Source organism: Callorhinchus milii, unplaced genomic scaffold (genome assembly GCF_018977255.1).
Source record: "Callorhinchus milii isolate IMCB2004 unplaced genomic scaffold, IMCB_Cmil_1.0 Scaffold21, whole genome shotgun sequence".
NCBI lineage: Eukaryota > Metazoa > Chordata > Chondrichthyes > Chimaeriformes > Callorhinchidae > Callorhinchus > Callorhinchus milii.
Window position 1 is genome coordinate 1,791,783 of NW_024704762.1, and position 27,769 is coordinate 1,819,551.

Consider the following 27,769-nt stretch of genomic DNA (forward strand, 5'->3'; position numbering starts at 1 on the left):
GGGATTTCCAACTAGTCAATCATGATCGACTTCTTGGAGCACCAAGAAGTGGCCCAATAAACACCCACCCTGGTCCAAACAATTCTACACCAAAGCTCCAATAGCTACTGAGCCACAAGACCCATGGCACGGCCATAAATGAAGAAAAATTCAATAAAGAAAAATATATTTGTTGTCTGACTCTGTCTCTAACCCCCCTGTCCCTGATCTGGGAGAGTGGACAGACAGTGTAGAGGGAGCTTTACTCTGTCTCTGACCGGGGCTGTCCCTGATCTGGGAGGGTGGCACTGGGGTACTGGGCCAAGAAGGTTTGACAAGGCCGATAGGGTTTTGGAACACAATGGGGTTATGATTAATGGACCAGAACAGAGGAGCCAGGATGATTTTGTTTTCCTAACTCAACCAACGATCCCGGAATTGTTTTAGTTTCCTGCTGACTCAGTGGCAAGTGAGTCAGGCTGACACAAAGCCAATGCCTCCACCTAATAATAATAATAATCCTTGCATTTGATATAGCGCTTTTCACGTCGGGAGGACGTCCCAAAGCGCTTCACAGAACACACTGTAAAGTGAATTGACTGTATATTTGTGGGCGAACGCGGCAGCCAATTGCGCACAGCAATGTCCCACAAACAGTCGTAGATTGAAAATGACCAATTTATTATTGTTTTGGGTTTTGGAGGATTATTATTAGGCTCTGTGTGGAGTAAGGAAACTTGCCCAAGGTTTCGCCCTCTGCCTGGAATTGAACTCAGGTCTCTCACTTGCAAAGCGAGTGCTCTAACCACTGAGCTACAGGACCCCACCTGAGTCAAGTTTGTCTTCATCCCATCATCATTGGAGCTCATACTCTTTACAATCCTGTTGGTGCCCTCACTGAAGGTCTCTCAACAAAAGGTACTCGGACCTGGTCTTATAATTGCTGGAAGTCATCCTCAAGTGCTGTCCTCCTGTCGGCAGGCCCAGCCTTAATTTAGAGAGACAGAAAACATGAGTACGACTATTAATTAGATGAATAGAGTTGTAACAATAATAGATCATATCAACAGCTAAATTAAATAATCTTACGATCCCCATTTAATCAGATTGGATTAACCAGAGGGCAATTCATTCAAAACCAACAGCAACTAAGACAATAGATTGCTTAGGATGAGCTAAAGATGATTAACAGAACTCCAATTAGACTGTAGTGATTGGAATTGAAAGCCATACAATGGCAAGTAACAGAGGACTCAGGTTGCATTCCAATTGGGAAGGGGACCCAGATGGAAGAACTGCAGGTCAGATGTGAAGTCGCTGGATTTGATCCGATTGGATTGGAAAGAACTTTGATCCTGGTTGGAGCCTCGCAACCAAGAGGACCCAGAATCAATTACTGAGCAGGGTGAAACCTTAGGCAAGTTTCCTTGCTCCACATGCCTGTTTAGCTAGCAGTAATTAGGAATCCGCTTGTCAGTCGATTGGTGGATCACTTTCAGGGGGTTATAATCCCTTCGTAAAAAAAATTTGGTCACTCAATCCACGACTGTTTGTTTGGACTCTGCTGTGTGTTTCGCCTTCAAATTACACAATCAATTCACTTTACAGTATATTCTGTGAAGCGCTTTGAGACATCTCAACGAGATGATAAGGCGCTATATCAAATGCAAAGATTATTATTATAATAATAAGAGAAATTTAGTAATTTCTGAAAGCTGTACATTTAAAAACCTGGAGAGTGAAACTCTATCTCCCTCCGACTGGCCGGGATAGAGGCTCAGCCTTGGATAGGGTTTCTTTCACAACATTTTTTTTGTAAATTTTGCAGTCAAACCTGTCATCAGCAACCACTCAGGGGCCAGACCAAAGTGTCCTTGCTGTAAATCTGGCCTCTGAGTTGTTGGTGTGTGTAGAATATCTCACTGTATAGGTATACAGAAAAATACAGTGCACATACGAACCTATGAATCAAACTAGTTTTAATAAAGTAATAAATCAGTTACAAAATACAAATTGTTACTGTTTCCACGGACCGGCGTGTAGAATCCCGCTAGACTCCTAACTCCTGCCAATCCTGCCCTGGGCAGCCCAATGGACCAGATCTGGTTATCTCTATCACTGACAGGACTAAAAATGAGTGGCCTTAGACAGTGATTGCTGTATAAAGATGGTTTATTATGGAGAATTGGTCCAGACTGTTCAGGTTGGTTGTTGACAGCAGGTGGTTGCTGCATAGAGGTGGTTACTTTAAGACATTGTATATTAGAAAATATTTTTCAATCCTCCCCTGAAGACACCTGGCGATGGGGTTTAATGGGCTCTGACTACCCTGTGGTTCCAGGCCCCAGTGGCCATTGCTCTTGTGTAGGATCTGGTGTCATCCCAATCCTGGGATGAACCCCAGTATATATCCCCCTTCCTGGCAGTTCTGAAACATCTATAATAATCCTTGCATTTGCTGAATCTCTTATCAAGTCAGCTGTGAAGATGTACAATTATGTAATCTGTAGGCAAATGCTACAGCTGATTTACAGGCTGCAATGTCCCACAAATAGCCATAAAATGAATGATCAATTTTATTTGGGGAATTGTTGGCCAAGACACCCAGTGGGAGAAAGAAACTCCTCTTTTTGACCAGAGATGTGGGATCTTTAACGTCCACCTGAAAAGGCAGTTGGGACCTCGGTTTAACATTTCATCTGAAGGACGCCACCTCCGACAATGAGGCAAACCCTCAGCATTGTATTGGAGCGTTCGCCTTCTGAATCCAGAACCGTCTGACTCAGAGATGAGAGTGCTACTGACTGAGCCAGCTGATGCACAAATGGTTAAGAAACCTTCAGATACACATGAGACAGATACCAACAATCTTTCCTGTTTGTAGCGCCAGGCAGAGTGACTTGAGAAAGGCCACAATTTGTTTGACTTGTGGACATTAGTAATCCTCAGAGTGAGTGAGCAAACGTTGTATTGGATTCAATCTCAGGTCACAGACCTGAGCTTCAATGCCTCATTCACTAAGATACCCAATCCCCAACTCAGCCCTCGCTTAATGCTGTGCTGACACGTTGGTGAAATCCGCACTGTTAGTGGCCACATCTCCATGTGTAACCACCAACCTTCCTTGATGCCTCTTTGCTCCATGTGCTTGTTCGCTTGCCGTCAACTGATCTGTTGCTTTGGAGACCTGTAGCAAATTGGTTACTGAGCTCGTCTCGCAAGAGAACAGACCGAAGTTCGAATCCCAGGCAGGTCGAAACCTTAGGCAAGTTTCCTTACTTCACACATCCCATTATTTACCCAGCAGTAAGTAGGAGCCCGGTTGTTAGTCGATTGACGGATCACTTTCCTGGGGTAATAATCCCTCCCCCAAAAAAGAAATAATGATTTGGTCACTCAATTCACAACTATTTGTGGGACACTGCTGTGCGCAATTCACTGCTGGATTTTGCCCACAAAATATACAACAACAAAATACATGTGTATAGCATCTTTCACATCAGGAGGACATTCCAAGGCACAGGAAAGTCAGTGTTTCAGACCTGAGCTGGCATTGGGTTTGGGGAGGGTGGAGATAAGGGGGGAACAGGGTGATCGAAAGCACAATCAAAGAGGAGAGTCTTAATGGAGGCAAGAAATAGGGCGAATTGGCTGGTCTGTGGGATGGAGTTCCAGAGGGTTGGGGCAGAGTGGCAGAAGGCCCAATGTTGGGACAGGTGAGGCAGGGAACCTGAAGCTGGTCAGAGCCAGCTGAGCGGAGGGAAGAGAGAAGATAGCAGATTCTTCGCTCTCCACAGAATCTAAAGTGCTTGTAAAATCATAACTAAACACAGCAACACCGAATACCTTCCAGGTTCTCCGTGCTGAATGCCACCTCCAGGAGAAACTGCCCTCAGACAGTGATACAGGCCCTCGCCACTCTGTTGAGATGAGAGCCACAGGCCCAGGCCGGGACTCAATCGATAACAGTGAGCAATGGGATTCGGGTTCCAAGTGTTATACAGTGTCACAGAAACTCTTGGTCCCAGAGTTCGAGTAATCATGCCAAGATGGAACTGGATGCTCTAACATTGATGGTCAGGTGATCAGTGACTTGTTCTCTCAGTAAACGCTGTTGGTAACGTGCTGAAGTGGGAGAGGGAAGCTCGAATCCTGAAATCTCTCTGTGAACGACTTTACTCAGTTTGTCCCCAGGGCATTGGTCCACGTACAGGCACTGTGATCAGGACCTTCCAGTACCTCACTCACACTTCATGTTGGGTCCAAATGTGGGGTTCTGGGCAATGAACAGAATAAGACAAGCTTATTCTTTGTAGACTTCCTTTAAATAAGGACTCTTGAGCAGAAGAACTAAAGCCACACAGCAAATTAAGTTTGAAGTAATTTATTTACTTAAAATGAAATGTAAAGTTTGTTAGTTCAAAATATTACAAATACAACAGACAAGTCAGTACCATAGACACACGTCAGGATCAAAGTAAATAAACCAATAATTGCTCAGTCCATAAATCATACAAATCTTGTTTCTTTGATGGAGTTAGTTGATAGAAGTCCCGATCAGCAAGCAAAAGTCTTGCATCAATGGAAAGTCTCTTGATTCAGACCCGAAACCTCTTGCTTGGGTATTTTGATCTCAAAGTCAAAGTTGATGGTGGACAGCTGTGCTGTGCATTTTATTCAACAGTTGTTATATGTTGTTGTTCTCCTCCCGTTAAGTTTAAAACGATTTCAGAAGTTCTGGAATTTCTGCAGTCTTCCTTCTTCCCGAAATTGCTGAAGTTAACGAAAGTTGAGGAAATGATGGAACAGTCCACGACTTGAAGCCAAAGACAACACATTGGCTTCACCACTTCATATCGTCACACGAAAGATGGCTTTTTGTGTGGACGGCACCTGATGTGCTCTGTCCCAGGCTCATTCATGCTCTGAGTTTGGTTGGGGGTGACAGACATCACAGTCATCCCTACACAAAACCTGCCCGGGCACTTCCCAGAGCAGGAATCTCTGGGTAGTGATCAGGATCAGGATCTGGAATCCAGCAATATTTCCTTTTCTCCACACAAAGATAATCAGCCCAATTGTAGCTCCGATATTTGTCTTGACTGATAGTATATACTTTGCGGGCGCACAGCAGTGGTCCACAAACAGTCGTGGATTGAATAACCACATTTTTTTTCTCTAAAAAAACGGGTTCTTACTTACTGCTAGGTAAACGGAGGCATGTGGAGTAAGGAAACTTGCTTGAGGGTTCACCCTGCCGGGAATCAAACCCGGGTCCTCTCGCTTGTGAGGTGAGTGCTCTAACCACTGAGCTATGGGACTCCACAATAAAGGCTATAAGCGAAATACCTTGCAAATGAGTAAAATGTGGATAAATAAAAATGACGGGGGGAGTAAAAGGATTAGGAACTCACCATAGAGTGGGGATCGTTGCCCTGACTTCCCTCCCCCTCCTCCCCCCCCCTCCCGTGGGCTGTGTAGAGAGGGATTTGAACCTGAGCCCTGTTGGTCTGTGTGGCTGAGAGCAGTGACTTTACTCTGGAGAGTGGGAGGGAATTCCGGCTGTGGAACGCAGAATTGTGATACCGTGACTGGATGTTTAGTGAGAAGATGGTGGGAAATTCTATTGCCAGTGTAAGTTATAATCCTTTAATGAATTTAACAGCCAGTTCTCGTAAACAGATGGACGTTTTGCAAAGTAAGTTAACGTGGATTAGCGGGCCCCAAAGCATTTTAGACTGGTTTTAAATACTGGAGCAGCTGTGGGAAACTGCCTGAAAACTCTGAGATGCCTTCATTGTATCAATAAGAAAGATCAAGGGGGATGTCTCTGCTCACAACAGCGACCAAAGGATCAGAGGAATGTACAGCACGGAAACAGTCATTCAGCCCAACCTCTCTGGGCCGGTGTTTATGCTCCACCCATACCTTACACGCAATTCCTGATAACTTGTCACGCCAAGGCCAAGGGCTCAGTGACGAGTTATCGGAGCAGTGAATTAGGCATGTGTGTAAATACATAAATAAAAGTGGTCCGAATATTGAGAGCATGATGACTTAAGCGGTAGTGACAAGTTAAGCCAGGGTTGAGTTATCAGGAGTTTTCTGTATCTAGCTTCCTCTTTCATCATAGCAGGAAGCTATTTGACCCACTGAGCAAAATTTCCCATTGGAGCTAATTATCCCAACTCCTTGCTCTTATTCTGTGCCCTTTTATACTCTTCCTCTTCGAATATCTGCCAATTCCCTTTAAGGTTTATGTTTCTGGTATTCCATGCTCCAATAACCTCCTGTGCGGGATTTTCTTTTAACCTTCCCAGTAACTTTTCCAGTGATGTTCCTCAGCTCACGGTCTCTTGTTCCCGATTCCCCGAGCGGTGGGAATTATCTCTCCTCCTCAAACCTCCCAGAATTCTGAAAATCAACGTTCAAAGGTGAAAGTTGATGATTCCAACCCAACTGCATTCATCGCCTGGGTTCTGCTCTGATACATTGAAAGCTTACAGTTAACAGGTATTGTCCTCATTGTGCGATTAGAGAGTACGGCAATGTTAATAACAACAACAAAATAAATTTGAATAACGCTCACATCGGGTGGGAGTTCCCAAAAACCACTAGACAACAATTTACATTTATACAGTGCCTTTCACATCGGAAGATGGTCTCTTATTGTCAGTCATGTGAAGCGCTTTGAGACAAAGGCCCAAAAGAGTCTGGAGATTTTCGGGGCCAAAGGTGCGGCCTCCAGCCCCCAGAGGCCAAGTCGAGGGCTTGGTGCCCGGCAGAGGGAGGAAATGGAAACACAGAAACTGATTGTATCATCGCTCTAGAGGGTGACCATTTCTCAGGCGCTTGATTGAAAGTTCTGGGTTGAAGACAATAGTTTTGTTTGTTGGGTAACAGTGTCAGCCACGCCCAGTGTTACCCCTCAGGCACATTCTTGGTGGTCTCATCTGAAGGTATTCCACCTATTAACTTGATTCAGTGAGAAGTGAGAGGTAAACCTTTGTTCTGTGAGGGTTTGGGAGGACCACTCCACTCAGACACTCTCAATTCGCCGCCTCTCCTTCTCCATCTTTTCCTTAATTTTTTTGAAGGTCGGCCTCTTGCCCGGATCCTGTTCCCAGCAGCATTTCATGGTCTCGTAGATGGGAGCCGGGCACTGCTCAGGTGGTTCCATCCGATAGCCGTTCGCCACCTCCGCTGTCACCTCTGTAAGGGACTGAAACAATATCGGTTTCATGTCAATGTCGCTCAGTTCCACCTTAGTCACCAAGGAAACAGAGCTGTCAAACACACCTCAAGACTCACAACAACAACAATAATAATCCTTGCATTTGATATAGCGCCTTATCGCATCTTCGAGCAATTTGGGGGTTCGCGATTCCCATCCCAGCAAAGTGATTGCCTCTCGTCTCAACCCCTTTTGATCTAATTTTAAGGATGTGACCTCTCCTCACTGACTGACTGTCCCACAAGGGGAAAACACTGTTTGACTGTTTATTGGTCGGGTCACCTCCTCCCTCCCCCTGGCTCGAGGTCAGCATCCGCCACTGTTACGCACTCCGAGACGCTGCACTGCATGAAGGGCGCTGTGTAAATGCAAGTTGTTGAACCCCAGTGTATAAATCTGACAACCCCCACCCTCGAGCTCGGATCCCCAGGTATGTGAAGCCCTTCCAGATGCAGAAGGCACTGCGTAAAATGTATATTGTGTTGCATGTCTGCAAAGAGTGGAGGCTGCGTTGGAGCCCCCTGGAGGACAACCCGAGACGGGTTTCTCTGTACCAGAACCCCAGGCTCCGAGCTCTAGCGGTGACTGAGCGTGAGAGGCAGCGAGCATCATGTGAGGATAAAGGCAGGAGGATAATGCAGGATTACGGGCAGGAAGCTTTGCTGCCATGTTAAGATTGCTGCCAAGGGCATCGAGCACGAGAGAAGCCTGTGAAGACGTGGATAAAGGTCAACTGGTTCCAAGTATTTTTAACTCTTCAGTGGATTGAAAGGGAATTGATTTTTCACCACTTTCTGGCAAGCGAGGGAGCCAGTGTGGGCACTTACTGGTTTGGGATAAATGGATTAGGATGTTCAATATTCCTCTCGAAAACCACACACACACACACAATCTTTCAAACAACAATAATAATCCTTGCATTTGATACAGCGCCTTATTACATCTTCAAGACTTCTCAAAGCGCTTCACAGAATGTACTATAAAGTGAATTGACTGTATTTTGTGGGCAAAACACTTCAGCCAATTGCGCAAATCCTTGCAGCGTCCCACAAACAGTCGTGGATTAAAGTGACCAATTTTTTTTGGAAGAAATTATTACCCCCAGTAAAACAACCCAGTTCCTTCTTACTCCTAGCTTAAATAGTTCAAAGGCTGTTGTTCGGAGCCTGGGATTAGACGCAGAACTTCTCTCTCTTACGTGATTGCCACAATCCCCAGTCTGTTTTCAGTGGATTGAGGGTGTCGCCCTGAGATGCGAATTCCCCCGCCCCACATCTCATAGGAACATAGGAATTGCTAGACTAAAAAGACCAAGATCCATCTCGTCCTCTTTCTACCATCTAATGCAGATGTTGATAACAATTAATTCTGGATGGATTAGTCTACCAACACAGTGGAAAGCTTTGGGAACCTTAGATCCAAAGTTGCCTGGTTCTTCCAAGCCAAACTATACTTACTATACGTCATGTCTCTAATTACTCCCATATACTGTATTCCAAAATATTATTTTCTAAATAAATCTATCTAATTCGTATTTGAATGAATTGACACTATCTGCTTCCACCGTCTCCCTCGGAAACCTATTGCAATTTTGCGGTGTCAGCGCCTAAATTTCAGATCTCTGTTGTCTCGCTCTCACACCCCGGTCAGGATCGAGACTCACCATTTTGGGATAAGGTGCCCGTCCATAGGAAAACAGCTCCCACAGGAATATTCCGTAGCTCCACACGTCCGACTTGGTGGAGAATTTCTGGGGGGTGGTGGAAGGAATTACAAGACTCATTAGAGCTCTCCAAAGCAATTACACTTGTAATAATCTTAATTCACGGCAGCAAGAAATCACCGGGGACTGCTTTTCTCCCTCACTGAGCTGGTTACAGTCTCCCATTCACACAACACAGCCTCGGGGGAGAAAGGGGCCAGGTCTGTGGGAGGGGAGGATTGGGTTACCGGCGACCTGAGAACTGTCAAGGCAATTGGAGGCTTGTCAACGCACACAAGCTCTGTCTGCCCTTAATGGTTAAATTGGTCGCAGATTGGAATGAATGGGCAGGTAACACAGCACGTGTTGATATCTAACGCTCTGCTGAGATTGAGAGGAAATCCCAGGTTAAGCCTGGGAGAAAGGAATCTGCCCGATTTGAGGAGCTTCAGGCGAGTTTAGGCCCATTTAAAGCATCAGCGATTTCCCACTATCACACTTCCACGACTGTCACACTGAGGCCGACACAGAGTGAGTCTTGGGTCTGCGCTGTGTGAGCCGCATGATGATCACACCTTATAATAATCCTTCAATACAATGTCTTATCACGATGTTGAGGCAAGGAGGCAAGGGAGGGAACGAGGCGAAGGGACTGTGGGATGGAGTCCCAAAGGGTGGGAAGGGAGGCTGAAGGCCCGACTGCCGATGGTGGGGAGGGCAAGGTGGGGGACGTGGAACAGGCTGAGCAGAGTGAATGGACATGTCTGCATGGAGTTAGCAGGTGACAGAGCTAGGGAGGAGCAAGGCCGTGGAGGGCTTTGAAGGCGAGGATGAAGTGGGCAGTGAGGCATTGCTGTCACTTACATGCTGTTTGAGAGCCTCAGGTGCCGTCCACTTGATGGGGAGCTTGGCCTGGTCCTGCTTGTTGGACGCGCCTTTGGCCAGTCCGAAGTCGCTGACTTTGGCCACATTCTGATCAGAGATGAGGATGTTGCGGGCGGCTAAATCCCGGTGAACCAGCTTCTTGGACTCCAGATATTCCATTCCCTCACAAACGTCACTGCCAACAACACAGCCCAGAATCACACCCTGTGCACTCTCCTTTCCTTATCTTTACAACTGTGAACCCACAAGGCGCAACCATCTGGGCTGCGATGTCCATATATAAGTGTGTGGGGGGGAGGTTACGTATGTATGAATTTGTGTATGGGTGTGGGCATGTTTATTGGGGTATGGCTGTCTATGGGAGTGCGTATGTTTGTGTATGTATATGTGAAAATGAGTGTGGTGAGAGTGTGCATTGGTGTTCCGCAGAGTGTGTGTCTGTTGTGTGCAAGTGTCTGATGTTTGGGTGTGTGTATAGCTGTGTGAGTGTGTATGGGTGTGTGAGTCTGTATGGGCGTGAGTGTGTATGGGCGAGTGAGGGTGTATGGGTGTGTGAGTGTGTATGGGCATGTGAGTGTGTGTGGGTGTGTGAATGAGTGCGTATAGTGTGTGTGTATGGGTGTGTGAGTGAGTGCGTATAGTGTGTGTGCGTGCGCGTTTGCAACAGCATGATCTGAGATCGCCTCCTGATGTTCACCAGTGAGTGAGTGCGTATAGTGTGTATGCGTACAGTGTGTGTGTATGGGTGTGTGAGTGCGTATAGTGTGTATGCGTACAGTGTGTGTGTGTATGGGTGTGTGAGTGAGTGCGTATAGTGTGTGTGTGTGTGTGTGTGTGCGCGTGCGTGATCTGAAATCGCTTCCTGATGTTCACCATCAAAACTCAGGCAAGAGCGCGGCACGGAACGGGTTAAACCCAAGTTGACAGTGACACAAATCAGGAAGGGAAATAACCAGAGAGAGTGGCAGACCCTCAGCAGGTCAGGCCAGCGTTACCCACACAGGTCTCTGCCTCGCTTTACATTTGGCTGTTTGTAACCCGCCCGCCTCTGCCTCGGCCTGGAGCGAGTGGGCTGTAACTGGGAAAGTGGATTGTAATAAAGGAATCATTAGTCTCTCATTAGCACTAATTGCCCGGAACAAGTGGAGGGTGAAGATAACTAAACAACAGCTGACAAGTGCTTGACATCTCCAGCACTGCCTATTCTCCGTGCTCTTTAGCTAAGCTCGAAGCTGCTGATCCAGGAAGAAAGGGACAGAGTCTGTCTCTTGTCTCTGAAGGAGGGGGCTTCACACATTGATCTCCCCCACGGGGGGGTGGGGTGGGGGTGGCGGTGGGGGCTTGCGCTGGGCTGAGCCCCGGCCCCACACAATGCTCCCTTTAGCAGACAGAGCGTAAACTTTGTGGGGTAGCGGAGTCGCTGCAGACTCCGGGCTGGGAGACCTCAAACGCTGGTGGGATTGGAGCTCGATGACCCGTGGCTAATCTGCAACAATGAGGGACGAGAGCTTTGCAGGACCAGTCCAGCCAGTTAATTGGAGGGTCTCATTAAATGGATCAGATTTAATTAGTACCACGTGAATGCTCTGTGACACCCCCTCCCGCCCCCCACTCCACACACACAATCCTCCCCCCTCCACACACACACTCCACCCTCCCTCCACACATACACACACACACACACACATCCTCCTCCCTACACACAACATACACACTCCCTCCCCCCCACATACACACACACACCCTTCCTCCCCCTTCCACACACGCGAGCACATGCACGCATACATACACCCACACCACCCCTGCTCCAAAATGGGGTCCACTTCTCTGTTCATTCACTTAAAGTTTAGGTGGAGGGGATAGACAAGAGGCTGCGTTGGAGCCAACACGCAAAGACACATGGAATACACGGCGATACATTAACGTGCTCAGTAAACTGGTGGCCGACAGCCATCAGAGGAAGGTATAAAGGTGAAGGTCAGACCAAGAAGTGTAGGAAGGGGGTGACTGGTCAGGAATCCTGTCTTGTTCTTTTTCCCAGTTTTAATTATAATAATCCTTGCACTTGATACAACGCCTTATCACGTCTTCGAGACGTCTCAAAGCGCTTCACAGGATACACTGCAAAGTGAATTGAATGTATTTTGTGGGCGAAACTTGGCCACACCCACAAACAATAAAATAAATGGAAATATTAAATGAATGATTGAGTTAGCGTTGAGGGAGAGGAGGAAGCGGTTAATATCCATGGAGGAGCACTGACTCACAGTCCAAACCGGATCAGATGCTTCACTGTGACGACTGATCGGCCCCGGGTTCTCAAATAGTTAACGAGATTTCCCTGGAAAACAAACAGAAAAGAAGGAAAGATCAGTTGCTCATTTCTAATATCCTTCAATTGGCCAACTGCTCTCTGCCCCCAGGTGACTGTCCTACAGGTCAGGACATCACCCAGGGTCAAAACATAAGCAAGAAGATGAGCAGGAAGTGGTGGTTAGGTCGAGGCCAAGTTCAGGGTTTAAAAGTCTGTCGAGGAAAGGATGAGTGAGGGAGATGAGGAGTCCTGTAGAGTGCAGGAAGCAGGGAAGGAACAGTGAAGGGGAGATATAGAGAGAGACAGAGAGGACAGAGAGAGATGGAAAAAGATAGGCTGAGTGAATGGCTGCCGTACCTTACTCATAAAGTCAGTGATGATGTGCAGTCCGTTGTCCACAATCACCCCCAGTAATGTCACAAGGTTTTTATGTTGCAGGTTCCTGTGCAGATAGAGGACAAGTTGTCAGAAAGGAGAACCATCCAAAAGCATGAGTCACACAAAATATACAATCACTGTACTTTACAGTATATTCTGTGAAGCGCTTTGAGACGTCTCAAAGATGTGATAAAGCGCTATATCAAAGCAAGGATTATTATTATAAGGGCAACATTTCAATTAAGAATTATCAATATATATTTCATATACATTTCATTTGGAGCTTTATTGGATGTTTGAGTCATCTCAAAGTGGTTTATTGTAAAGTGTAGTGACTGTGTATTTGTAGGTGAAAGCTGCAGCCAATTTGCTCACAGCAACATCCCACAAACAGCTATGAAGTGAGTGACTGATTTCATTTGGTGGATTGTTGGCCAGGACACCAGGAGAATCCCCCTTCATGTAGGAGGAACAGAAGAGTAAGGGAAGGAGGGAGGGAGGGAGGAGAGGAGTCCTGGACAGTGTAGGAGGAAGGGAAGAAGTGCCATTCTTCAGATGAGCTATTAAACCAAGGTCCCATCTTGGCCTATTCAGATGGACATCAAAGATCCGATGGCACTTCTTGAAAAGAGAGGGGAGTTTGTTCTGGTGTCTTGGCCAACAATCCTCCAGACAAAACTGGTCAGTTATTTCATGGCTGTTTGTGGGACATTGCTGTGTACAAATAGGCTTCTGAGTTCACCTAAAAATACACAGTCACTACACTCTGCAGTAAATCCTGTAAAGAACTTTGAGATAAGATACTCTATCCAATGCAAGAATTTTTATCATTATAAGAGTTGGAGGGGTAGGAGCTCTGTAGAATGTAGGAGGTAGAGTAGACTGAGGGTGGAGAGGTGTTACAGTGTTCACATCCGTAGGTAGGATGAGTTACAGGAGGAGATTGTGTGGCTTATTTTGAGAACATAAGACTCCGGGCTGCTCCACGTCCGTTCCCCCCTGTCTGCTCCACTATCGCTGGTTGGGCTTTCAGCCTCTCTGCCCCCACCCTCTGGAACTCCATCCTGGATTCCCGTTGCCTGACCCCCTCCCTTTCCTCCTTCAAGGCTTATCTCAAGACTTTCCTATTCGTCAGAGCCTTTGGTCATCTTCCTTCCCTTTACCCTCCACCCCTCTCCGACCCCAACCCTCATTGTCCAGCACTTTGGGACGTCCTTCTGATGTGAAACGCAATGTAATAAATACAATTTGTTGCCGTTGCTGCATTGAGTTAGTTGGGGGTATGCTGGTGCAGCATTGTGAGCTGTAATTGGCCAAGTGCTTCCGGGTAGTGAACAGGAAAATCAGCCACGTTCCCACTCCCGATCCCCGGTTAATTTCTTGGCTACAGGAGTGACTGTTGGATGTTGGGTGAGGCTGGGATTGGGCTCAGCTGGGAAACCCGTGGTTGAACACCCTCCCGCCTACTGTCTGAGCTCTGAGACGCCATCCGGCATGAAGGGAGCTGTATAAATGTAAATTGTTATTGTTGTTGAGCTCACGTGTGAAGAATGGCAGCCCGGGTGAGAGTGTATGAATTGGACAATGTTTGCTGCCCACGTCTGATACATCACAACCTCCTGACTCAGAGACGAGAGTGCTACCAACCGAACCAGGCTGACAGGCTGACAAACTGCAGATGGCCTTCTTTAAGTCCTGTAGCTCAGTGGTTAGAGCACTGGCTTTGCAAGTGAGAGACCTGAGTTCAATTCCAGGCAGAGGGCGAAACCTTGGGCAAGTTTCCTTACTCCACACAGAGCCTAATAATAATCCCTCCAAAACAAAACAATAATAAATTGGTCATTTTCAATCTACGACTGTTTGTGGGACATTGCTGTGCGCAATTGGCTGCCGCGTTCGCCCACAAATATACAGTCAATTCACTTTACAGTGTGTTCTGTGAAGCGCTTTGGGACGTCGAGAAGACGCGAAAAGTGCCATATGAAATGCAATGATTATATTATTATATAATCGAAAGCCTCGGGAACAGGGAAATCGATGGGAAACTCTGGAGCTCTCAATGCATCGAGTGTCATATCACTGGGTTACAGCGCCACCTGGTGCACACACTGCAACCTGCAGGTCCCCACTGTTCTGAGCCTTCACAACCCTTCTGCCTTTCTCAGCCTTACATTTTGATACGGCGCCGAATCACAACACTTCAAAACACTTCACAGACTATTCTATAAAGTGAATTGACTGTATATTTTGTGGGCAGAAAGCGATCCGCCAATTGACTAACAACCGGGTTCCTGCTTACTAATAGGTAAACCGGCTGGTGGAGCAAGGAAATTTGCCTACCGTTTCGCCCTGGTAGGGGAATCAAACCCAGGTCCTCACGCTACATGCCTTCAAACTATCATCCTCATTGCTCTCCTCTGCACTGTCTCTGTGGCCCGTGCAGCCCTTTATGTCACGGTGACCAGAGCTGTAGATAGGATTCTAGGTGCGGCCTGACCAGACTCTGGGGATCTAAACTCAACTGATTTAGCAACATAGCACAGTGTCCTGTTGTCCTTGTTTACTGCTGCCTCACACTGTGTGACTCAGTGAGGATGATCTCAATATGTCAAAACAATGAGATCATGTTCAGATAGATCTCTTTCCGCTTCGCCTTTGGGACATTCCATCCCATCCGTGGAATACTTGTGTTTTCCAGTCTTGCCTCCTATATGTTGTACTTTATCTGCATTCAACTTCATTTATCGGTTATCAGCCTGAGTGTGTTTCCTCTCTGTACGAACCTTGCTCTGATTCCACATTTCCCCCAACTTAGTGTCAACCGCAAGTTTAACTACGTAACACTAGTTCCTTCTGCTTCCTTCCCTTCAGCCAATTCTGAATCGACGTCCACATCTTGACACCCAGTGACCACAGCTTTTTACGGAGTCTTTAAGTGGTACTTTGTCAAATGCCTTTTGAAAGTCTAGATGTACCATATCATCATTCCTGGTAACATTTCTGTAAATCTATACTGTAATCTCTATAATGTACTTCCTACTTCTTATTTGCTGGTGCTTTGGTTTGCCAAAGCACACTCTGGGGTCCCCAATCCTTGGCTCTTGCCAACAGTTTCTAACAGTTTCCGGAATTAGGTAAGCAGGAAGTGTCCCTCCAGGGAGGGAGAGAGAGTGCATTCTATTTCAACAGTCTATCTCTGTGATTTCCATGTGGAGGTGGGATGCAAGGAAATCTCAGTTTGGTTAGGAGACTCTTAAGCAATGTTGTTGGGTTTCCGCCTGTGTCAGATACCCGGCTGACCAAAAAAATACTTCTTATAATATGTTGACTGGAAATGCACACAGTACTTCAAATGTGGTCTCACCAAGATTTTATATAAATTTGACATGACTTCCCTAGTTTGTGGAGTCCTGTAGCTCAGTGGTTAGAGCACTCGCCTTGCAAGCGAGAGACCTGGGTTCAACTCCAGGCCGGGTGAAAGGTTGGGCAAGTTTCCTTACTCCACGCCTAATAATAATCCCTCCAAAACAAACAATTAATAATTGTTCATCTTCAATCCACGACTGTTTGTGGGACGCTGCTGTGCACAATTGGTTGCCGCATTTCACCCACAAATATACGTCAATTCACTTTAAGCATATTCTGTGAAGCGCTTTGGGACGTCTAGAAAACGTGAAAAGTGCTATATCAAATGCAAGGATTATTATTATTATTATTATAATCTGTTCCATTAAATAATAAAGCCAGGACTGTATTTACATTCTTTATGGCTTTGGCCAGGTGAGCTGCTACTTTTAAAGTCCTGTAAATCTGGATCACCAGATCGCTTTGCTCCTCTCCCCTCTCAATTTCCTCGTCAGTCTTTTTATTCTTCCAACCTCAGTAACCTCGTGTGCAGTATTGTTACAGTGAGTGATGTTAGCGGGTACGCCTTCCATGAAATGGGTATTTTATTTAAAATGGGAAACCAGCTTAGGTGGCTCCATGGTACAAACCACAACCTTTTGACCGACGAGACAAGAGAACTCCATCCCACAGTCCCTCTCACTTGCCTCTTTCAAGACCCATCCGTCTCAAGACCCTCCTCTTCTTCCTCGCCCTCCACCCCTACTGATCCCAACCACTAGTTCAGCGCCTTGGAACGTCCTCCTGACGTGAAAGGCACTATACACGTTTGTTGTTGTTGCTACTGCCTGAGCCAGGCTGGTATGAATGAAGCTTTCCTTATTTTTAACGGGGAGGTTGGCGTTCCAAACAGGGGGCTAAATGGATAAAGAGAGATTAGAAATTGGTGGAGAGAATCTGTGTACGAGACAAGCTCTTCAAGTGTCTGTCCTTCGTGTGTAAGCTTGGATAGGAAGGTTCAGCAGCACATTCAAACACAAGGGCTGGTCAGTGGCACTTTTCTAGAATAATGTGTGCCTCAAGACAATACTCTGCCCGAGAAGAGCTGTGACCAAAGACACAGGGCTCAGCGAGTGACTGAAGTAACTGACACTGAAATACTCACGTCATAACCGCTGTCTCCTCCAGGAAGGCCTGAGCCATTACATCGCACTTGATATTTTTGACGGCCACTTTCTGCCCCATGTAGTCAGCCTGGAAAACATCTGGGGAGTGACACAAAGTGCAATACAGGGAGGTCACACACAAGTGTCTCTTCAACAGGAACAATCTTCACAGCGTCACTGTGCTTCAAGGCACTATCCCACAATGAAAGGTGCTGAATAAGTGACCCGAACAAGACTCATGTGTCTGACACATGTGGAAACCCAGCACCGCTTAAGAGTATTCAAACCAGACAGAGTTACAGGCTTCCCACCTACAAATGGAAATTCCCGTGTTTAGAATGGAATGCACACTCTCCCCAGATGGAAGCACCCTTTTTACCTAATTATGGAGATTACTAGGGCACAGTTTGACAAGGTTTGGAGACCGTGGAGTGTGAAATGGGAAACTGAAAAAGTTTAACCAGCTAAAAACATCTGGGGAGTGACGGCTAGAGGTCGTGAAAAGCGCGATATCAAATGCAAGGATTATTATTATTATTAAAACTGCAGAGCTTGTCATTCAAAGCATTGTCTGGTAAGCTTCTCACTGCTTATCCAGCAAGGACCACCCTACCCATTAGGACTTTGCTTTGGGTAAACCTAGCATCTGAGTCTGCCTCTCCAAGATCTGCCAATGGCTCATGAGCCAGGCTGGCTGGTCTGTCATCAGCACTGCTGTAGACTAGAGTACTGCAGCCCAGCCTAGCTCAGAAACCAGGTAATGAGACTGCCACCCACGCTCTATTTCCTTGTAGATTTTGTAAATTACTTTGATCAGTCAGAGCAAGGTGGGCGTCATAACATCAGAAGAAGCCAAAATGTGTTTGTAACACTCCTTTCCTGTCCAATCTATTCTTAGTTTAAAATGATCCTTGTTCAAAAGTCTGCTTAGTTTGACAGCAATTACCTGTGTCATACTCTGAGATGTTTAGAGATCCCATGGTACTGTTTGAAAAGAGACGGGAGCTTCTCTCTCCTGGTGTCCTGGCCAACAATCTCCCAAATAAAATTGTATTGTGATATGTGGACGGCAGAGTAAGGGTAAGGTTGGGCTTAGTATAGAAACGTAGAAACAAAGAAACAGGAGGAGGCCAGTCAGCCCTTCGAGCCTGTTCCATTCTATAAGATCATGGCTGATTTGCACCTCAACTCCAATTACCAGTCCTTGCCCCATATCCCTTGATACCCTGATCTCTCGGCTGTGATAACAACAACAAGTTGCATTTATATAATATCCATATAAGGGAGGTCATCTCCAGGCACTGGTCAGTGAAAGGTTTGCAGCCCAGCTGGAGGTTTGGATCAGAGAATGGTGGAGGGCAAAGGTGGGTGGAGGTGGGAAGATGACCGAAGGCACGGTCAAAGAGGAAGGTCTTGAGACCTTAAAGGAGACAGTGGAGTGGGTGAAATGAAGGGGTTCATAACGGCTGTCACAAAAAAAGCCTGTGTGTTCAGATGAAGTCCCAGAGGGAACTGATTCTCCAGGATGAGATTGGGGGTGGTTAGAATGTGAGAGGTCTAACTCATCTGTCCACAAAATACAAAGTCACTACACTTTGCAATATATTTTGTGAAGCGTTTTGGGGCATCTTAAGGATATAATAATAATTGCATTTGATATTGTGCTTTATCACATGTTTGAGACATCCTAAAGCACAGAATATACCATAGAGTGACTTGACTGTATATTTTGTGGGCGAAACCAGGCAGCCAATTGCGCACAGCAGCGTCCCACAAACAGCCTTGGATTGAGTGACCAAATTATTACTATTTATTTTATTTATTTAGAGCCTAATACAAGTATTATTATTATTATATATTACTGTAATGTTGTGATGTCCTTCTCTTGATCTGACATCGACGTGTTACAATAGCTTTAACAATGGCCTTAACTATCACCTGCAGCCATCGAGCAGCGTATGGTTATGTTGTGTTTTACAAGACTCTGCTTGAAACCTATGCGGCGAGTCTAAAAAAGTAGAGTGTGAAGAAGTATTTTGGCTCAGCAGGCGCTGGTAATCAACTTGGCTTGATACTGAAAACAATATTTTCCATTTGCGATACTGCATTGGCTTGTCAGGTGTCAGCCTATCTCAGGCTGTAGCGCTCTCGCCTCCGTGTCAACAAGTTGTGGGTTAAACGTCCACAGAAAAGTCGTGCGTGTCAACTCACACTATGTGAGTTCAAAATCCAGTATCACTGAGTAACATAGTCTGTGCTGGCACTCTCAGCGCAGTGCTGGGGAGGTGGGGGAGTGAGGGAGGTGATGGGGGTGGGAACACTGCATTCTCATGGGACACAATGTTAAACCAGGTGTCGTTGCCTGTGTGGATGGACGTTAAAGCTCCCATGGAGCTATTCAAGAAAGAGAAGGGAGTATCTCTAGGTGTCCTGGCCAACAATCTCCAGAGTTCCCGTGCTGGAAGGTACCCAGTGTAGAGGTTGGGGTAAGGACAGGTTCAGGCTTGATTGTGATGCCCCCCACCTTCCCCCAGACTCCAGAAGCATTTATCTGTCATCAGCAGTGCCCTAAAGTACTGCAAATCTGTCTGGCTCAGCAGCCATCCATGCTCTTATCTCCTTGTAGCTTTTGCAAATGACTTTGATCAGTCAGACCAAGGTGGTTACCGATAACATTAGAAGACGCCACAGTGTGTTTGTGACACTCCATTTCCTGTCCAATCTATTCTTACTTTAAAATGATTGTTGATCAAAAGTCCCTTCTAATATCCTGTTAGTAAAGCAAAGCTAAGTGCTATGAAGGTACCTTCATCCTACCTCCTCCCCACCTTGGAAAGTCCGTATGACGCTGTTTGTGGGACACATCACTGCACAAATTGGCTGCCTCATTCGCCAACAAATGTATAATTTGGTCAAAGGATGATCGAAGGCACAGTAAAAGAGGAAGGTCTTGAGACAGGTCTTGAAGGAGGTGAGGGAGGGAGGCGAGGCAGAGGGACTCATCATGGCTGTCCTAAAAAAGACCTGTGTGTTCAGGCAAAGTCACAGAGGGAACTGGTCCCCAGAATCAGCAGGCATGAGGGTGGGGGGGGGGCTGCTGAGGGCCAGATGTTCTATTTGAGAAATGTCCGTGGGCCGCATAAGCAATACTCACCCCCAAACTCCCCTTCACCAACCTTGTCTCCCAACGTCAGCCTCTCCATACTGAGCAGCCAGCCAGCTGCAAGCAAATGGGAACAAGAGGAACTGAGGATATAGCCAGCAACACAGTGACAACAACAACAATTAATAATATTAGCAATAATAATGGAAGTAATAATAATAATCCTTGCATTTTGATTCAGCGCCTTATCATGTTGTTGAGATGCCTCAAAGCATATACAGAATATACTCTAAAGTGAATTGATTGTATATTTGTAGGCAAAATGCGGCAGCCAATTGCGAACAGCAGTGTCCCACAAACAGTCGTGGATTGAGTGACCAAATTTATTATTATTTTATTTTTTATTTTTGAAGGCATTATTACTCCCGAATAAGCGATCTGCCATCGACTAACAACCAGTTTCCTACTTACTTCTAGGTAAACAAAAGCGTGTGGAGTAAGGAAACTTGCCCAAGGTTTCATCCGCCTAGGTATCAAACCCAGGTCTTCTCGCTTGCGAGGCAAGTGCTCTAATCACTAAGCTGCAGGACTATAATAATGCTAATAATATGATAAACAATGATTATAATAAACAAAATACTGATAATAATGACAAAAATGACAATAATAAATAAGAATAATAATGTTGTATTTTTTTTACAGCAAATGAAATACTGAACCATCTCAAACTGCTTCACAGAGAGTAGGTATCATTTGGAATGACATTATACAGTACTTGTAGGCAAATGCAGCGGTCAATTTGCATACAACAGTGTCCCACAAATAACCTTGAGGTAAATTAAGCAAATTTCAATTATATCTGGGGAATCGTTGGCCAGGACATGGTTCTCTTTTCGAATGGGATCTTTATGATGGCATTGATGGCACCTCTGATAATGCATTGGAGCATCAGCTTGAACTGGGAGCTGAAGGTCCCATCATGAACTCACAATCTTCTGACTCAGAGACAAAAGTGCCAATGACTGAGCCGGGCTGACACCATATTGCTGGTTTCAACACACAGTAACATATCAAAACATGAATACCACATCATTATGTGGTTCCTGGAAAACTTTCAACATTTACTGGAGAATTGGCCAAGGACAATGCTTCACGGAAAGGAAATATACTAATAGAAATATGCAAATTGGTCTCACTATCAGCTCAAAGTGAAACTAATAAGGTGAAAAATGGGATGTTTCAAAATAGATTTGATGTGGCAACACCTTTCTGTTGTGAAACACTGAGTTGTGCATCCCAATAAATGTAAGTTAAATTGAATTAAATGCAGCAGGAAAGCTTTCAATATCAATGGCAAGCTACGTGGCTTTAGCTGGTTAGACTTGAGCAGTTACCCCAACGCACACTCTGGCCAGGAGTGTCAGCCCAGACCCTGAGCACATCATGGAGCTTGAGAGGTGAGAGTCCTACCATGTGCGCATCCACGTGGCATTCATGCACAAATGACTGTTTGTGGGACGCTGCTGTGCACAATTAGTTATCGCGTTTCACCCACAAAATACAGTCAATTCACTTTACAATACTTTATGTGAAGAGCACAGCTGTTGCCCATCTTGAGTTTGTGCCTTTACCTTTTGAGAGCTCCTCGGTGGCTGACTTTGCTCCTTCCTTATGTTTGGGCTTCGACAGCCTGGTGACGAGTCCAAATGCATCTTTCCTGTAATGCTAAAGAGATGGGAAGAGAAGAGAGTTCTTTACTGTAAAGACAATGGCTTTGCGGAGGTTTGTGAGGGCTGAGCAGCTTGTTTACATAGCACTGCTATGCGCTTTGTTTCGCCCTCAATCCATTACTGTTTGTGGGACGCTGCTGTATGCAATTGGCTGCCGCATTTTGCCCACAAAATATACAGTCAATTCAATTTACAGTACATTCTGTGAAGCGCTTTCAGACGTCTTGAAGACGTGATAAGGCGCTGTATCAAATGCAATGATTATTATGATTGTTGTTGTTGTCAATTTCCTCTCCAACTCAGTTGGCCATGACACCAGTTGTTCACCCTGACTGCAGATCAGCAAACTCAGCACATCTGTTAAGCAGCACCGCAAATTAGACACAATGTTTTCACCCCTAGAACAGTTTTTCTCAACGGTCAGGGTCACTGAGTCTGTTAAATCACTCAACCTAATAATCTGTGCATTTGATACAGCGTCTTTCACATAAGTCATCAAGACGTTTCAAATTGCTTAATGGGATGTTATTGAAGTGCAATGACTGGGTATTTTGCAGCTACTTTGCACACATCAATGTCCCAAAAGCAGCCATGAAGTTGAAGTTCCAGCCAGTTTTATCTGGGGGATTGTCAACTAGGACTCCAGGAGAGAGAAACTCCCTTCTCTTTTCATCGGGAAGCACTGCGCGATCTTTAATGTCACCTGAAAAGGGACGGCCAGGAAAAACCTTGGTTTAACATTTAACATCTCATCCAAAGGACAGCACCTCTGATAACGCAGCTCCCCCCAGCACTTTAGTGGAGTCTCAGCCCACAGCGTGAGCTCAAAATCCCAACATGGTATTTGACCCCAATTCCTCAGAATCAGAGGTGAGAGTTTTACGGATTGAGTCAGAAAAATCCGTACGGAAAGAGATCTCTGATAAGAACTTTCTGATGCCTTTATCAACCTGTTTAATGCCAGGATCGGTTTTTGGTATCTTCTTACAAGTGTTCTGGGACACTACCTGGTGTGAGGAGTGCTATATAAATGCAAGTTATTATTCTAGTTGTTGTAAAATGTGTGATTAGCATTGGTAACTGAGCCTGTGGGTCAGTGGAGGGTATCAGGCTTGGTCAGTTCTCTCTATGAGGAAATTTGGGGAAGTTTTGCAAAAGAAGTCAGGGAGATAAGGAATAGCGGAATAGGGTGTTTGAGGCCGAATTGTAATTGACTCACATTCAATTATCAGTAAGGCTCTAAATACAGAAGCATAATTTTACGCAGGGTTATTTTGGTCGCTCAGGTGGAAATATCTGACCAACTGCAGGGTGATGAATGGAAACTACAGTTGTTGCAAAGTTATAAACATATAAACAAAGATAAATAGAAGCTATTCTATAGCGTTTCGCTCCCAAACATACAGTCAATTCACTTTACAGTATTCTGTGAAGCACTTTGAGAAGTCTCGAAGTTGTGATAAGGCGCTGTATCAAATACAAGGATCATTATTATTATTAGCTGTAACTGGTAGTTAAACTCAATTGTGATTGTTCTGATACCTCTGCTCCCTCCTTCCCTCCCTCCCATTTCTCTCATCACCCTCCCTCTCTCCTCTCTCTACTGTGTCTTATGCCCTCAAACATCTTCATCTCCTCTCCCTTCTCTTCCTTTCCCCCTTCCCATTCTCCTCCTTCCCACCACTCTCCTCTCCCCTATATTTTCCCACCCAAACAATTGGTCACTCAATCCACGACTGTGGGACACTGCTCTGCGCAATTGGCTGCCGCGTTTCGCCCACAAAATATACAGTCAATCCAACAACAACGACAAGAAATTCACCTCTATGAGTTCGATGAAGTTGTCTTTCCGGTTAGGAGGACGTCCCAATGCACTTTACAATATATTCTGTGAAGCGCTTTGAGATGTCTTGACGACGTGATATCAAATGCAAGGATTATTATTATTATAATACTGTCAGTACAGCGAGGCAGCTTCATCAGCTATAAAAAGATATAAACATTTTTCTCTGATTTCCACCTCCCTCCTTCTTGCTGCACATTAAGTTTCAGTTATTTTGAAACTTCCCCAATTACTTGTGGGGTTAATGAAATTTTGCATGAAAACACTTCCCTTTTCTGCTGTTTGCAGAACAATAGTTTCCACCTGCAAGAGGTGTTAAAGCAGCTCAAATTCATGTTTAAATTTCCTGTCTCTTAATTTTCCATACAAGGGGGAGGGGGTGATATATTTGAATAAATTTAGATTTTTTCCGAGGGGAAGCAATTAGAATATAATAAATAATCCTTACATTTGATATATCACAAGATACACTGAAAACTTTAGAGACGGTGTATTTTTGTAGGTGAACTTGGCAGCTAATTTGCGCACAGCAATGTCCTACAAACAGCGATAAATTGAGTGACTCATTTTATTTGTCCGGTTTGTTGGCCAGGACATCGGGAGAAACTCCTTCTCCCTTCTCTGCCATGGGATCTTTATCAGCCAACTGAACGTGTAGAAAGGGTCTTGGTTTAACTTCTCGGCACTGCACTGAAATGATTATACATTATAGGAGTTCACAGTCCCCATGTGGGGCTTGAGCCCACAACCTTCTGACTCAGAGGCGAGAGTCATAGCAACTGAGCCAGGATGAGGAAGGAGCATCAAGTCCCTTCTCAGGCTGACAAATCAACCAACAAATTTCCATTTCTTCCTCCCATATCTGTAGTCTCCTGTTAATGCATACTCAAGACCCTCCTCTTCAACCATGCCTTCGGTCACCCTCCTTACCCCACCCTCCCTGCCCTCCACCTCTTCTGATCCCAACCCCCAGCTCGGGTGCGAATCCTTAACTGTCCAGCACCTTGGGACGTCTTCCTGACTATCCAGCGCCTTGGGACATCCTCATTTGCTGTTTTGTTGGGGTCAAGAGACAGTGTGGCCTCTGGACATAAGCAAGCAAGAACTCCTTTGGCTCAGGAAGCGTCCGCTTCCCTTTGCGAGCCAAAACCGCCCAACGCCACGGCACAGCCAGGAAATGGCCACTTCACCTCGATGAGTTCGATGAGGTTGTAGAAGTAATCGTTCTCATCGATGGTCAGCTTGTTGTCCTTGTAAATGACACGATAGTGGTTGATGCCGGAGTGGGAACTGACACACAGCACGTAGTCTCCGGGGTGGCGAATAGACTCGCGCACCAGGAACAGCCCATCCTCCTGGGGCTGCAGCTGCTGCACTGCATCCTCGCCCGAGATCTTCCCATGGAACCATCTGATGATCAAAGATACAGAGACACAGTTATCTCCGACCTGCCGTAAAGTCCCTGACTGTCCCAATACGGGTACCAGTGTCCCATGAAATGGAAACCCCTCTATTCCCACTCACATTCCTACATGAATGCATGGGAAACATTCTGATCTGCTTATCCTTATGCCAATTTGCAAGTGGATTGGGTAGTAATCCGGAGATTACCAACCAACATGTCCAATTGCCTTAAGCACCTGCTTCCCTATGAAGTGCTTGTTGAGTGTTCCTCACACTCAGACACCATTGTCCAGTTAGCACCTCTGTGAAAGGGGCGATGTCTGATATCGGGTGAAGACAATAGCACTTTGCTATTGTCCCGTCCCGACCTGTGTGAGGTCACAGAAGATGGTGAGGAAACCATCACCCAATAGAGGTCAGCTCCTTCAGAAAAGGAGAAGCATTTTTGGGGGAGTCTGACACATGCGGAAACCTATCATCATGTGAGAGTTCCATGCATCCCATCGACCCGTGGAAATCTCAAACATAGATTGTTGGAATGGAATGTACCCTCTTCCCAAGGAGGGACACATCCTGCTTACCTAATTCTGGAGCTGTATTAGGCACAAATTGGCAAGAACCAAGACTTGATGACCCCAGAGTGGGTGTTGGGATAACCGCTGGAGTCTAACCAGCTAAAACCGTATAGCTTGCCATTTAGAGCGCTGTCTGGCAAGCTTCCCTGCTGCTTGTCCATCTAGGACCATCCTACCCCTTTAGCGCTTTGGTTTACAGTTAACAGCAGCTGAGTGGGATGATGTCTTGGCCCCAGTGACTAGTCTGCCCTTCCAAATCCTGCCGATGAGCCAGACGGGTTGAACAATCATCAGCAGTGGCTTGGAATACTGTGAACCTGCGTGGCTCAGGAACCGGACTGCCGAGACTGCCAGGGAGGTTGGCTTGATTCTGACATTCTGTTGTCAAGTATGTCACCTTGGAGCCAATTCAGCTCCAAGAAGACCCGGCTCACTTGTTGGTGGTTCGACATTCGACAATTTGCAGGTTTGCAGGAGAAGGAAAATTGGGAAGTGTTTTATTAACAAATAAGATACTCACGGCATGAGACTGATGTGGGGATCGACTCTGATGGCCTCTCGTTCCCGCACGTTATTCCTGGCTATCAGCCCTTCCTCACCAGTCTTATTGTGTTTAGCTTTGTACACGCCTTTCTCCTAGTTACACAGGAAAATACAGCTCTGATGTGCACAGTCAGCACAGTATGTTACAGGTTTGAGGAATATCTGGCCACACATCACACCTCGACATGTACAATATCAGCAACACAACTTTCACACGCAATGTGAAATCGGAATTTTGTGATCAATGTGTTTACCGTGACCAGAGAAACAGGAAATTTACAACATATACAGTGCTATCACTCCCTGACTGGAGCTCTCCAATCCCATTCCCCTCCTTTTTTCCTTTTGTTTCTATGCTGCTGGTGCTCACTCCCCATTGAAGTCCTCTCATCCCATTTCCCTTGCTCTTTGGGACGACCTCCCAACGCGAAAAGCCCAACATAAATTTAATAGAGGTGTTCAAAATTATGAGGAGTTTTTTGATGGAGAAACTGTTCCCTCTGGCAGGTGGTTCAGTAACCAGGGCACATAGATTGAAGATAATTAGCAAAAGGGATACAAGGAAACANTTTTTTTACCCAGAGAGTTTTTTACAGTCTGGAAAGGGTGGTGGAAGCAGATTTGATAATAGTTTTCAAAAGGGAATTGGACATGTACTTAAAAAGGATACGTTTGCAGGGCTATGGGGAAGAGCGGGGGAGTGGGACAAGTTGGTAGCTCTTTCAAAGAGCCGGCACGGGCACGATGGGCCAAATGGCCTCCTCCTGTGCCTCAAAATTCTATGATTTTCTGATCGATTCAATTTATTGTTGTTCCCCCACTGTGCTTGAACATGTGCTCGCTCTCCCCTGGGGCCATTTATTCTAGATAGACCTCGCATTTATATAGTGCTGTTCACGTCAAAATGGCTCAAAACGTGTCACTGTCGGATACAATTCCATTCCCTTGGTCTCTCTCCGTGCCCCTTTAATATCACTTTTCCTCAATATTTATTCAAGTCTCAGCAACCTACATATGTCAGAATGTATCAGCTGCTTAGTTTGGCTTTGTAACAGAAGATAATCTGCCTTCTGTTTGTCCTTCCTTTCCTGACAGCGCTGACTCATGCTGGGGCACCAGTCACTCTCCTTCTCCCCCACCCACCAACTTCGCTCGTCCAAGTGACAAAATGTTGTCTGGTGTGAAGGGCGCTATATAAATGCAAATTGTTATTGTTGTTGACTTTTCTTAATCTGCAAACTGGGACAGTGAGTAGTGTCAGACTGTTAAACCACAGGGGATGGCAGAGATAATAATAATAATTATAATTATAATCCTTGCATTTGATGTAGCGTCTTATCGTCTCGAGACATCTCAAAGCGCTTCACCGAATACACTATAAAGTGGATTGACTGTGTATTTTGTGGGCAAAAAGGCAGCTAATTGCGCACAGCAGCGTCCCAGTGGTGGATTGAGTGACCAAATTTTTTTTTGATGGGATTATTTGAACAAATATTAACATTATAATAACCTGTTTCGTACTCTCCTAGGTAAACAGAGGCTTGTGGAGCAAGGAAACTTGCATGAGG

The 27,769-nt window shown here is 45.7% G+C and overlaps 1 protein-coding gene across 6 annotated transcripts in view; it reads right to left on the reverse strand.

Moving 5' to 3' along the window:
* Positions 1-5,263: 5,263 nt before the first annotated feature.
* The window catches only part of matk (megakaryocyte-associated tyrosine kinase), a 36,645-nt gene continuing 14,139 nt past the window's right edge, over positions 5,264-27,769 (reverse strand). For 4 of the 6 annotated variants that reach the window (XM_007907989.2, XM_007907988.2, XM_007907987.2 and 1 more), the window contains exons 4-13: positions 26,179-26,294; positions 24,870-25,089; positions 21,738-21,831; positions 20,158-20,223; positions 17,003-17,102; positions 12,472-12,556; positions 12,068-12,141; positions 9,780-9,975; positions 8,877-8,963; positions 5,264-7,243 (exon numbers count right to left, since the gene is read on the reverse strand). In XM_007907989.2, coding sequence (XP_007906180.1) covers positions 7,019-7,243; positions 8,877-8,963; positions 9,780-9,975; positions 12,068-12,141; positions 12,472-12,556; positions 17,003-17,102; positions 20,158-20,223; positions 21,738-21,831; positions 24,870-25,089; positions 26,179-26,294 — 1,263 coding nt within the window. In that variant the 3' untranslated portion in view covers positions 5,264-7,018. The remainder of the gene's footprint in view (positions 7,244-8,876; positions 8,964-9,779; positions 9,976-12,067; positions 12,142-12,471; positions 12,557-17,002; positions 17,103-20,157; positions 20,224-21,737; positions 21,832-24,869; positions 25,090-26,178; positions 26,295-27,769) is intronic. The other 2 variants (XM_007907990.2, XM_007907991.1) reach the window with 2 other exon arrangements.